We start from the raw sequence: 12,271 nt of genomic DNA on the forward strand, positions 1-12,271 counted from the left end.
CCTCGAACTCAGAAATTCGCCTGCCTCTGCCTCCCAAGTGCTGGGATTAAAGGCGTGTGTCACCACGCCCGACGGTAATTCACTCTTGAATTATGAATGTGTGGTTCTGGTTTGCTACTGCTGAAAAATCAAGATACCAGAATTACTAAAGTGAAATGCTTGCTTAACTGGGAAAATTGATGCTGGTTAGCTGGAGTTGAGAAGTTGTCAGTTATTAAGAAGAGACCAGCATCATTGAGGTGAAAAAATCTTCTGCCAAGTGTTTCTTCAGAGCAGATACACACAAGCTGTGTTCCAGAGGTGGCTTAGGTCATACTTCGCACCTGCAGCCAAACATGGTCAGCTGTAATACATATCAGGTGGTGGTAGATTTTAGGGCATGAAGGAGTCATGGAGAGCACCTGAAGCTTGGCAGCAGGAGTAGGCAGGATAACACATTGGTCTTCTAGTAGTGAAACTAGTAGCAGCAGGGGCCACAGATTGAAGGGGCCACGGAGACAGTTGAGGCTAGGCACCATGAAGAGAGCCCAGGAAAGGGTATTGGTGACAGTGTAGCCCAGGTGCAGAAGACCGCAGCATTTCAATTATTCAAATACCATGGGGTGACTGTCCAGAACTGCAGTAGCTATGGAGTAGATCTGGTCTGAGCCTAGAAAAACTGTGTGGATCCCAGATGATTTTGAGAAGAATCCCAGATATTGGACGTTGAGTGATTTATGAAGTTAAGTTGGAGTTTGTTTTTACTTTGATCTGATTGTGACTGTGGTCCTCTTGAAATAAGAAAGTATGTAAATTATTTTGATTTTATAGAAGCCCACAGTTGAGAGACTTTGTTTTAAGAGACTTCAGACTTTTCATAATTTTTTCTTTTATTAATTATTTTAGTTATTTGCATTTCAAATATTGTTCCCCTTCCTGGTCCCCCCTCCATGAGCCCCCCACTCCCCCTTCCCCTTGGCCTCTCAAAGGGTGCTTTCCCACCCACCCAGTTTCACCTCACCCCTCTAGCATCAAGCCTCCACAGGACCAAGCACATCCCCTCCCACTGAGGTCAGACAGGGCAGTCCTCTGCTACATATGTAGTGGGGGCTACAGACTAGCCCATGTATGCTCCTTGGTTGGTAGCTCAGTCCCTGGGAGCTCTGAGGGGTCCAGTTAGTTAACATTGTTGTTCTTCCTATGGGGTTGCAATCTCCTTTAGCTCCTTCAGTCCTTCCCCCTAACTCTTCCATTGGGGTCCCCAGGCTCAGTCCAATGGTTGGCTGTGAACATCCACCTCTGTCTCGTGTACTGGCAGGGCCTCTCGAGGGACAGGTAAATATCAGGCTCCTGTCAGCAAGCACTTCTTGGCATCAGTAATAGTGTCCAGGTTTGGTGTCTGCAGATGGAATGGATTCCTAGGTGGGGCAGTCTCTGGATGGCCTTTCCTTCAGTCTCTGCTCCAATATTTGTCCCTACATTTCCTTTATACAAGAACAATTCTGGGTCAAAAAATTTGAGATGGGTGGGTGGCCTCATTCCTCATCTAGGGTCCATGCCTATCTATTGGAGGTTGTCTCTTTAGGTTCCATCTCCCCACTGTTGGACATTTCAGCTAATATCACTGCCATTGGGTCCTGGGAGCCACTCAAATACCTGGTGCCTGAGATTTTCTAGTCATTCCCCAAGTCCTCCACCCACAGTGCTGCAATATTTCTAATAATTTTCCTGACCCCTGGGCTTCTCTCCTGCCCCCCTCCCCCATATCTGATCCTACTCTCTTTCTCCCCTCCCCTCTCCCACGCAGGTCCTTCCCTTCCTCTGCCTCCAGTGATTACTTTGTTCTCCCTTCTAAGTGGTATTGAAGAATTCATACTTGGGCCTTCCTTATTATTAAGCTTCATATGGCCTGAGAGTTACAACATAGGTATTCTGTTGGCTAATATCCACTTATCAGTGAGTACATATCATGTGTGTTCTTTTGTGACTAGGTTATATTTTCTAGTTTTATCCATTTGCCTAAGAATTTCATGAAGTCATTGTTTTTAATAGCTGAGTAGTACTCCATTGTGTAAATGTAACACATTTTCTGTATCCCTTCCTCTGTTGAGGGACATCTGGGTTCTTTCCAGCTTCTAGCTATTATAAATAAGGCTGCTATGAACATAGTATCCTTATTAAATGTTGGAGCATCTTTTGGGTATATGCCCAGGTGGATTTTTTTGAGAGACTGAATTTTTTTTTTTTAATGTTTGAATTTGTAAGACTGTGGAACTTTCTCAGTTTGTAAAATGTATACTCTGATGTTTATATTTATGTGTGATCTTGGGAATGGATAAGAAAAGAAAAGTTTGTGGCTTTATAGCATACAACCTTGTTATCACTATAACTCCCAGGAATAAAATTGTTGCTACTTCATAGCTGCAGTTTTGCTACTGTTATGAATGTAATGTAAATATATGATATGCAAGATATCTGATATGTGACCCCTGTAAAGGCCCCTGATATGACTAACAGATTGGAAATCATTGCTTCACAGGGCTGTGTTTGTGCGTCAAGTTGACCAGACATCCATTGTGCTAGATAGTTTTATGTCCACTTGATACAAAATGTCATCAGAGAGGAGGAGACCTCAAATTTAAAAAATGCCTCCATAATATCTGGCTGTAGGCAACCCTATAGCACATTTTCTTAATTATTGATTGATGGGAGAGGATCCAGCCCATTGTGGGTAGTTCCAACCCTGACTTAGTTGTCCTGGATTCTATAAGAAATCAGGCTGAAAAAATGATGAGGAGCAAGCCAGTAAGCAGCATCCCTTCATGGCCTCTGCATCAGTTCCTGCCTCCCTGTTTGAGTCCTGTCCTGGCTTCCTTTGATGAACAGTGATTTGAAAGCATAGTCCATACAAATCATTCCCCCTGCAGTTGCTTTGATCATGCTGATTCATCTCAGCAGTGATAACTCGAACTAGAACATGTTGTCAATGTGTAATAATTTCCTTCTGAGGAGATTCACTATGCCACTGTTGCTTTAATACCTGCCTCACTCAAAGAGCTCTTTGTTCATGCCAATATCTTAGATATAGTAGAAGGCATAGAAGAGATTTCAGATGAATTGAGAGGATGTTCTAGGCATAATACTTTTGAATCAAAAGATACCGATATGAAGAATTACTTGGTAGCTGTAGAAGAGACAGTTGTTAATTTTAATTAGTATTTCTCTGTAAAGGAGGAGTGGACATTTAGGTATCACATTTTCTTTCATTATCTTAATTTCACTTAAAATTATAAGTGTAATATCTCTTCTCATTTATAGTGCATTAATCAAGAAGAATCCCATTTTTCCCCTACTAGACGTGTACCCTAAGATTTTTTTCTTTGATTCTGACATATGAATCTATCTGTGCAGGGAAAGTTCTTCTAATTCTTTGATTAATGATCAGAAAGAAAGACCAAACATTAATAGAGACATCAGTTTAAATGTAGAATGCCTTGCCATGGGTGAAAGACTTGCTTTGTTCTGTTTTAGAACAATCCCTCTAACACAGCCCTGGCTGTCCTGGAACTACTATGTAGACCAGGCTGGCTTCACACTCAAAGATCTGCCTCCTGAGTGTGGAGATTAAAGGTGTGGACCACCCCACCTGGCACCGGAAAAAAAGTTTTTTTTTTCTGTCTTTGCCATTAATTGCCACCAAAAGTAAGATGCCTTTAAATAGCTGTGTGACATCATGTGAAACTCAGTTTATCCATGGGACAGATATTACCATTATTAAATTCCTTGCACAAAACTATAGTTTCAAGTGCTTCTCGTTGTTTTGCATGCAATCTGAAATCATTTTTTTTCTTCTCTACTTTACTCCAGGAATCCTGCCCAACTTCACATTTTAAAAAATCGAGACCATATGAAAGACCTCCGCAGGTACCTGATGTTCAAATACATCCAGTATCTAGTCCTGCCTTCTCCAAATGTCATCATCTTTCTGCTGGGATCTCTTGCCAGTCTCTATGTCATGCTGATATTGACATTTCCTTCTGTTTCCAGAAAATCCACTGCGGTGTTTATTGGTAGCATAGCTCAGGCAGACATCTTAGTTGTCTGCAGCTTGTTTTCTGCTATCTCAGCATGCGTGATAAGGAGCGAGCCATCGTCAACTTCTTTTCAACTAGCCTTGAGGCAAAACTTCCAAATTGCAAATATACATGCCAGTTCCCTTTTACTCAGCTGTGTTACCCTTGAGGCTTTTCTGATTACTTTTCTTCCAGTAGAGACACGCCACATAAGGAATGTTAGATGTGCCAGAGTGGCTTCTAAAATCATCTGGGCTGTTGTAATTACCGAGTGTTTCCTTTACCAGCTTGAATATGTCAAAGGCCTCAACATCTCCTATCTTGGCATTCATAGGCAAATTCAGCTATTGATGAGTTTCTTTTATGAGGCCACAGTGCTGCTGAAATTACTTATTTATCCCATTGGAGTTCTTCTAAGAATCTTCAACGTATATCTTTTTTATAAAATGTATTTCCGAGACCATTATAGTTAGTTTCTCAGGCCTGTGAGATATAATGACCCTGTTGTTTTGTCAAACAGTCATATTTATGGGGCTATGAAGACATTTTATAGCTGTGATTAACTTTAGCTTGTTAATATTAAGAAAAAATACTAACATCAGTAGTGTCGATTGACCTCATGTAAACAGTTAAAGGTTTTGAGAACAAAACACCAGACTTCTAGTGAAAGGAATGTTGTCTGAAGACTGCTCATTTGAGTCTCCAAGCTGCTGTCTGCACTGCACATTTCAGCGTCAAGACTATAGCACCTGTGTTCCTGATGTGCCAGCCTGGTGGCCCACCCCACAGTGTTTCAACTCTCTAGCTCTGAAAAATCATGTGAGACAGTTAAAAGAAAGAGAAAATACAACCTTCTCAGTTTACAAAATGATACTTGTATGTATATGTGATTTCAGGAGTGACCACTTGCTATCAGATAACCAGTGTGCTCTTCCCTGGGGAAGACTATTTCTCCTGCTCTCAGCATTCCTTAGTTGCCTATAGTTCTCTATCTGGGGTTGGGCTCCCAGGAGATTCCCTTCATCCCTGTTAGTGTGCCCATTATGGCCATCTTTGTTCATTGGTGAGGCTTCATGGATGAAGTTTCTGACATTACCAGAAGACACAATATTACAGCAAACTTTCTTATCTTAGCTCTTGGAATCTTTTCATCTTCTCTTTTGCAATAACAATTGATGAAAAAAAAAGGTATATATTGGAGAGACTGGAGAGAAAGGAGGGGAAATACTGTAATCATATTATAATTGAAAAATAAAGAATGCCATACCCTATATGTCTTGTTTATTTTTGTTTTTAATTTTGGAGACCCTTGATCAAAGCTGGGTTGCTTTTTGTTTTTTGGTTTTTGTTTTTTTGTTTTTTTGTTTTTTTCTATTCAGAATCATTCCAAAGAAATGGAATCTTTCAAGTTCTCTGAATTAGTTTTTGGGAATTTTTGAAATCTGTACTCCAATGTGACTGACTAGTTAAGAATATTGATTTCTACTAGTGAAAAGGGTTCTGATAGTACATATTGCGATGTAGGAAATGGTGTAAAACATCACTATTGACTACACTCAATGAAATTTCCTGAACACACACGCACACGCGTGCATGCATACACACACACACAAACACACACACACACATACACATACACACTCACAAACTTGACTTGAAGCCACTATATAGCTGAGACTGACATCTGAGTCCTGATCTTCCTGAGTCTATCTTCCAAGTGCTGAGATGACAGCTATTAAACATGGATGGGTACCCAGAGCCTTCTTATAAAACTGATGAGCTTACAGACATTAAACAATGGCTCCTATTTTTGCCAAGTGGAAAATGAAAGGAATGAATTAATGACTTTTAATTCCAAGTTAAAGTGCTGCATTACTGACATGAAAATTCCATATTTTCCCTGAAAGGCTCTTATCTGTAGTGGCCAAGCTGACAGGATGAAAAACTAAATATAATGCCATCCTTTGATTAAGTTTCAACGTAACTAGAACTCCTGACCTTGAAAGATGTCTACAGTTAAGTGAAGATATAACTGGGAAGATTTGACATGGGGATAAATGATCACATGCTAAAAACCCTGAGGAAGCTGAACCCCTAAGATTAGCAAAGTTTCTTTTGTCAGTAGTAGCCTCATCAAAGAAAGAACTCTAATTTGCCATAGAAACTATTACAGAATCTCATAGCAAGGCTGCTTTGCATCGCTCAGGTTTGTTCCTGGGGCCTACCTGACTAATCCTCAGTTATTTCTGGGTATATCATTAGAATCAAGTCCCAGCAAGCACTAAAGGGTGGGGTGTGTTACATAAGGATGTTTGTTAAGATCCAAAAGAACTGTGCGGTTTTTTTTTTTTTCAATTTTACAGATGGAAATGAGTGAACTGTTTGGTAATGGATATTGAGGGTGAAGGAGAAGGGTAAGGAGTGCATAGCATTGGATTAGGTCCAATGTGATTACAGAGAGTCTTTAAAATGCTTGCTGTTAATCTGAAGATGAACAGAACTATCCCTTTTTGTTTCTGGATATAGAGCTATACTCAAGTTCCTGCAAGCTTCAAAAGGTAGGGGCACTTAGTCACCAAATACAACTGAATACTACTACTACTACTACTACTACTACTACTACTACTACTACTACTACTACTACTACTAAAGCAAGAAACAGATCTTTGTAAAGGACAGTGTATTATTGTGAACTCAACCAGGTTTGTTACTTTAGTTACAGCTGCTGAATCAGATGAAGTCTCATTGTTAATGAAAATGAATTCATCCTCTGATACTAGTATGCAGTTACTAACAACCCCCCAAAATGCTTTTTCCTTTTTATGCTTACTAGTAATGATGACCAGAAGTGATTCACTACCAAGTAAAAAGGATTACCTAGATGTTCCCTCTTGATCGCATTATTTTTATCTCCAAAGCTGTGAGACAAATCAACCTCTTTGTTTTGTTAAGTACCATACTTCAAGTATTTTATAATGACAGAAAACAGACTGAGATACTAAAATACTACCTCTTCTTTTAAAAGATATTGTTTCAATTTTATTAATTTTTAAAGTTAAATTTTTAAGCAGACAGAGAGATGGGCTTCATCCATATATTTTGCTGGAAACTGTTCATCACCATCCCCTACAGTCCCTGAGCTGAATACTCTCTCTCTCTCTCTCTCTCTCTCTCTCTCTCTCTCACACACACACACACACACACACACACACACACACAAGCACACACACACAGGCACATACACTCACACCCTAAATCTACATTCCATGTTTAAGGGATGATATATGTCTTTCTGAGCCTTCTGTATTTCACTTAACGATATTCAGTTCTATACATTTTCTTGCATAAGTCCTAAATTCATTTATTTTATGGCTGAGAAGAACTCTATTGTGTGCATGTACCACATTTTGTTTTTCTACATTTCTTTGGATGTACATCAGGACTTCTTCTACTGTGAATAATGCAAAAATGAACGTGGATATGCAAACCCCTTTGTGGCAATTTGACTTAACGTCCTTCGGTTATATACCCAGGAGTATTATAGAGAGGCCAGAATTGGTCCTATCTGTAGTCCTTTTTTGTTTGTTTGTTTTGTTTTGTTTTGTTTTGTTTTCCTTTGAGATACTTCTCTCATGACTTTGGTAGTGCTGCTCTGCTTTACGTGCCCACCAGAAGCATAAGGATTCCTATTTCACCACATCTTACTAGCATTTGTTATCATTTGTTTTCAGAATTTCTAGGAATTCTGATTGGCATGGGATGGACTATCAAAACATTTTTTTAATGGTGGGTAAAAATCTTCAACATTTATATATTCTAGATATTAACCCCCTATCTGAGGAACAGTTAGTAAAGATGTTTCTCCCATTCTGTAGGTTGTCACAGGTTGTCACTTCACTGTGGTATTTTTCCTTTGATGTTCAGAAGCTTTTTTGTTTGTGAGACAGCATTTCTCTGGGTAGACCCGACTGCCCTGGAACTCACACACTCTGAAGACCAGGCTGGCCTGAAACTCACAGAGATCTACCGTCCTCTGCTTCCTGTGTACTGGGATGAAAGTGATGTACCACCTCCTGGTTTATGCAGAAGCATTTTAATTGTAGGCAATCCCATTCATTAGCTCTTGGGATTATTTTTGTGCTATTTATTCCTTGTCATAAAGTCTTTGTCTATGCCTAAATCTTAATGGAGTTGATCTATGATTTTCTCTAGCACGTACATAATTTCAGGTCTTATATTTAAAGTCTCTGTTCCATCCTGAATTGATTTTTATATACAAGGTGTGAGATATGGATCTAGTTTCATATATGGATACCCAGTTTTTCTAGTACAATGTGTTGAAACAGCTGTCTATTTTTTCAATGTATGTTTTTGACACCTTTCTCAAAAATTGCTTAGGCAGCTGTAGCTGTGTCAATTCATTTCTGAGTTTTGTATTCTATTCCATTGGTCTAAGCCAGTTCTGTGTCAATAATGTGCTGGTTTTATTACTCTGTAATGTAATCTGAGGTTAGGTATTGTGATATGTCCAGAATGTTTTATTTCTCCCAAGGATTATCTTACCTATTATTATCTATTATTTTTCCACATACATTTTTGAATTATTTCTAATTTTGTGAAAAATTTTATTGAGATTTTGATGAGGAATATGATTAATCTGTCGATTGTTCTCATCAATATTCTGTCAATCCATGATCATAAGAAGTTTCTAGTCTTCTACAATTTCTTTCTTTAGTGTTGTGATGCTTAATATTGGTTATCAACATGACAGAATCTAGAATCACCTAGCAGACAAGCTTCTAGATATGCCTAGATTGGGTTAGTGCAGGTTTGAAGATCCACCTTAAATTTGGGTGATACCATTCCATGGGCATGTATATATGCATTCCACATACATGTCTGGTACCCATGAAGGTATTAGAAGAGGGTATTAGATACCTTGGATCTAGAGGTACAGATAGTTTAGTGCCACCATATAGGTGCTAAGAAATGAACCCTGGTCCCCACCAAGAGCAATAAGTGCTTTGACTCATTAAAACATTTCTCTAGCCACTTTTTTGAGCATATTATCTATCCAATTCACTCCTAGATCCACCTCTACATCCTCACCTCCCCATCTTCATATCCTCATGCTTTTAACAACTTACTGAGTCCAATTTGTGCTGACCATATATTTCTGGGTACAATGAAGGCCAACTGTACCTTTAAAAATTTGACTCTCCCTTCCCTAGATGTCATAAATAAGCACCCTCCATTCCTGAATGTTAGCTGTCTTGATCTTGTACAGTCCATGAGTAAGATAGTCCTGTCATGCCCAGAAGGCACTGTTTTGTGCAGGACCTCTCTGACACTAGGGATTTATAATCATGCCTTCTCTTTCATGATTATAAAGTCCTTGAATTGAGGGACTGTAAGGGTTGATATAATTGTACCATTTGGATAAACACACCACTGACACTTATTCTATGTGCTCAGACTGTTTGTGGGTTTCTGTGTTAACCACCATCCACTATACATATGCACTTCTCTGATGAGATCTTAGAACTACACTAATCTGAATATAGAGATATTGCTTTAGATTACAGTTTGATATTATGTCTATTTAGCAAAATAATGCTAGTAGTATTATTAATAGTAATAATAGTAGTAATAATAGTAGTAATAATAATACTGTGAGCTCCCAAACTATGTGTTCTTGTCTAGATTTATGGTACCAGGCATACTTTTATTTCTGTGGAGTGAGTCTTAATCCAGTTAGAAAATGGAAGATTACCCCCATAATATTCATTCCACTAATGTATCCATAGACATAGCTTGTCACATAGTTCTTTATTGTAGTTCACAGCACCCACAGATGGGTAAGTCTGTTAATGACATTTTTTTTTCCTTAGCAGTCCATATAGTCTCTTTTGGTACTATGAAAGTGAACCAGCAAGGAGGAAGTTTCCAAGGTAGTAACAACTTGATTTCTGCATCATTTTGTTAGTAATCTCTTTGAGGTAATCATTTTACTAATATGCCTTTAAAATGTTTATCTGACATCTTACTCATTTCAGTACCTTAGATTTGAGTAGCTAAGGAGTTATGATCTTTTGTAATAGGTTACCTTGCTTTTCTCATCTGTCTCTGTCTCTCTGTCTCTCTGTCTCTGTGTGTGTGTGTGTGTGTGTGTGTGTGTGTGTGTGTGTGTGTGTGTGCATGTTATAATTTGTGTTGGTTTGGCTATCCAATTTTATTTGGGGATTGTGGTGGTTTACATGAGAATGGCCCCCATAGGTTCATAGATGAATATTTCTTCCTCCATCGAACGAACTGTTTGGGAAGAATTAGGAGATGTGGTCTTATTGGAGGAGTTGTGTCACTGGGGTGGGCTTTAAGGTTTCAAGAGGCTAACTACCCAGTTAGCTCTTTTTGCCTCATGCTTGTGGATCAAATGTAAGCTCTCAGATACTGCTCTAGCACCATACCTGCCTGCCTGCTGCCATGCTCACTATCATGATGTCTGTGGACGGTCTTGAACATTGAGTCTCAATTAAATGTTTACTTTTATAATTTGCTTTGGCTGCGGTGTTTTGCTACAGCAATCAAACTTTAACCAAGAAAGTGATCTTCTTACTAAAAAGATTTTTTGTATAACTAATTCCCAAGACTACTCAGAGAGTAGAAAACAAACTGCTCCAACAGGAACATTGACCATGCAGGATACTCACTTAAAATCATTAAATATATTACCAATGATCATGAAACAAAGCAAAAAATTGTTAGAGAATCTGTTGTGAGGTTAGAAATTATATAAATTCTGAAATAGTAAATGTGATAAAAGTGAGAGGCAGGGAAAGTAGAGCAAATGAGAAGAAGCAAGTTTAAATAAATGAAAGGAAAAGGAAGAGGTATGAAGAGACATGCTACAGAGAAGAAAACGCAGCATGGGATTGGTAAAAATATTCCTAGTAGTAAAAGAGTTCAAAGGCAAATATGCCTTAACTATAAGAAGGGAAGTAAAAAATTAAAATATGAATCATTTAATATAAAAGACAAGCTGTGTCAGGTGTGGTATAGTCATGGTATATATTGAGACATTGCCTAAAGCACTTGAGAAAGTAAGAAAACAAACAAACAATCAAACAAACAAATGTTAACAAAGCAGAAATTTGACTAAATGTACAGGAGAGAAAAAAATGGCAACATGGGACATTAAATACTAAAAGAAAGAAAAATGTTGCCAACAATGAAAATTAGATAAATGTATGAAGGGTAATAGGTAATAACTTTTTTCACAACATTTCAGGGCAACTTATTGATACATGTTTGTTTATGTTGTTCCAAAAGCTTGTTTTGGGAATGCATTTTAATTTAATAATCACAGAGATGGAGACATGGCTCATTAGTTGAACATATACTAGTCTTTCAGAGACCTCAAGTTCTATTCCCAGCACCCTCAGAAGGTACTGCACATCCTCCTGTAACTCCAACTCGCTAGAATCCAGTGCCTCTGGCTCCGTGGGCATGATGTGCTCATACCCACACACAGACAAACACGTATGCATGCATGTGTGTGTGTGTGTGTGTGTGTGTGTATGCACACACAGAGAAAGAGAGATGCAATTAAAAATAATAAAAATAAATACTTAAAAAAGTCATGTCTATGCACAGAGTTGGCTAAAATATTTTCATGGGATTATGATAATTCAAACAGTAAAAATTAGAAACTGCCATATACAAGAAATATTACAAAGTGAAAATACTTCTAAGAGCACAGTAAGAAGAAAGAGGAATGAAGAGGAAGAGAGATGAAGTTAAAATAAAAAAAAAAAAAGACATGCTGGAGTATTTTCTTCTTAGTTCTCAAAACCTGGAGACTGTCAGCTGCACACGTGGAGGAGTTGAACTGGTGAACTCCTGTTTTTCCTACAGTTTGTACTGGTATTGAGCCTATATTAGGCAAGTAAGTGCCTCTTGTCTGCCAGAACTTGCTTCTCTTTAGTAGCTGCACTTCCTTGTATACCAGGGACTTGTACCAGGGGCCTCTACTGGCCACACTTAGCTTTGCAGTCTGTGAGTTGGTCTGGGTTTCTTACTCTCATGAGACTTTCCAAATTGTCCTCTCTGGAATGATTAATGTTCAACTGCTGACCTGAGGCTTGGCCCTACCAAACTCCCGGATTGTTCTCAGTTAATGAAACCTACTCCTTGCCGGGGGTGGGGTGGGGGTGGGGGGG

At 38.7% G+C, this 12,271-nt stretch overlaps 1 protein-coding gene across 1 annotated transcript in view; it reads left to right on the top strand.

Moving 5' to 3' along the window:
- The window catches only part of LOC110286197 (lysophosphatidic acid receptor 4-like), an 8,139-nt gene extending 3,322 nt beyond the window's left edge, over nt 1-4,817 (top strand). Inside the window, exon 2 of the mRNA XM_021152649.2 lies at nt 3,847-4,817. Coding sequence (XP_021008308.2) covers nt 3,847-4,525 — 679 coding nt within the window. The 3' untranslated portion in view covers nt 4,526-4,817. The remainder of the gene's footprint in view (nt 1-3,846) is intronic.
- Nucleotides 4,818-12,271: the final 7,454 nt, after the last annotated feature.

This window comes from Mus caroli, chromosome X (genome assembly GCF_900094665.2).
Source record: "Mus caroli chromosome X, CAROLI_EIJ_v1.1, whole genome shotgun sequence".
Classification (NCBI taxonomy): domain Eukaryota; kingdom Metazoa; phylum Chordata; class Mammalia; order Rodentia; family Muridae; genus Mus; species Mus caroli.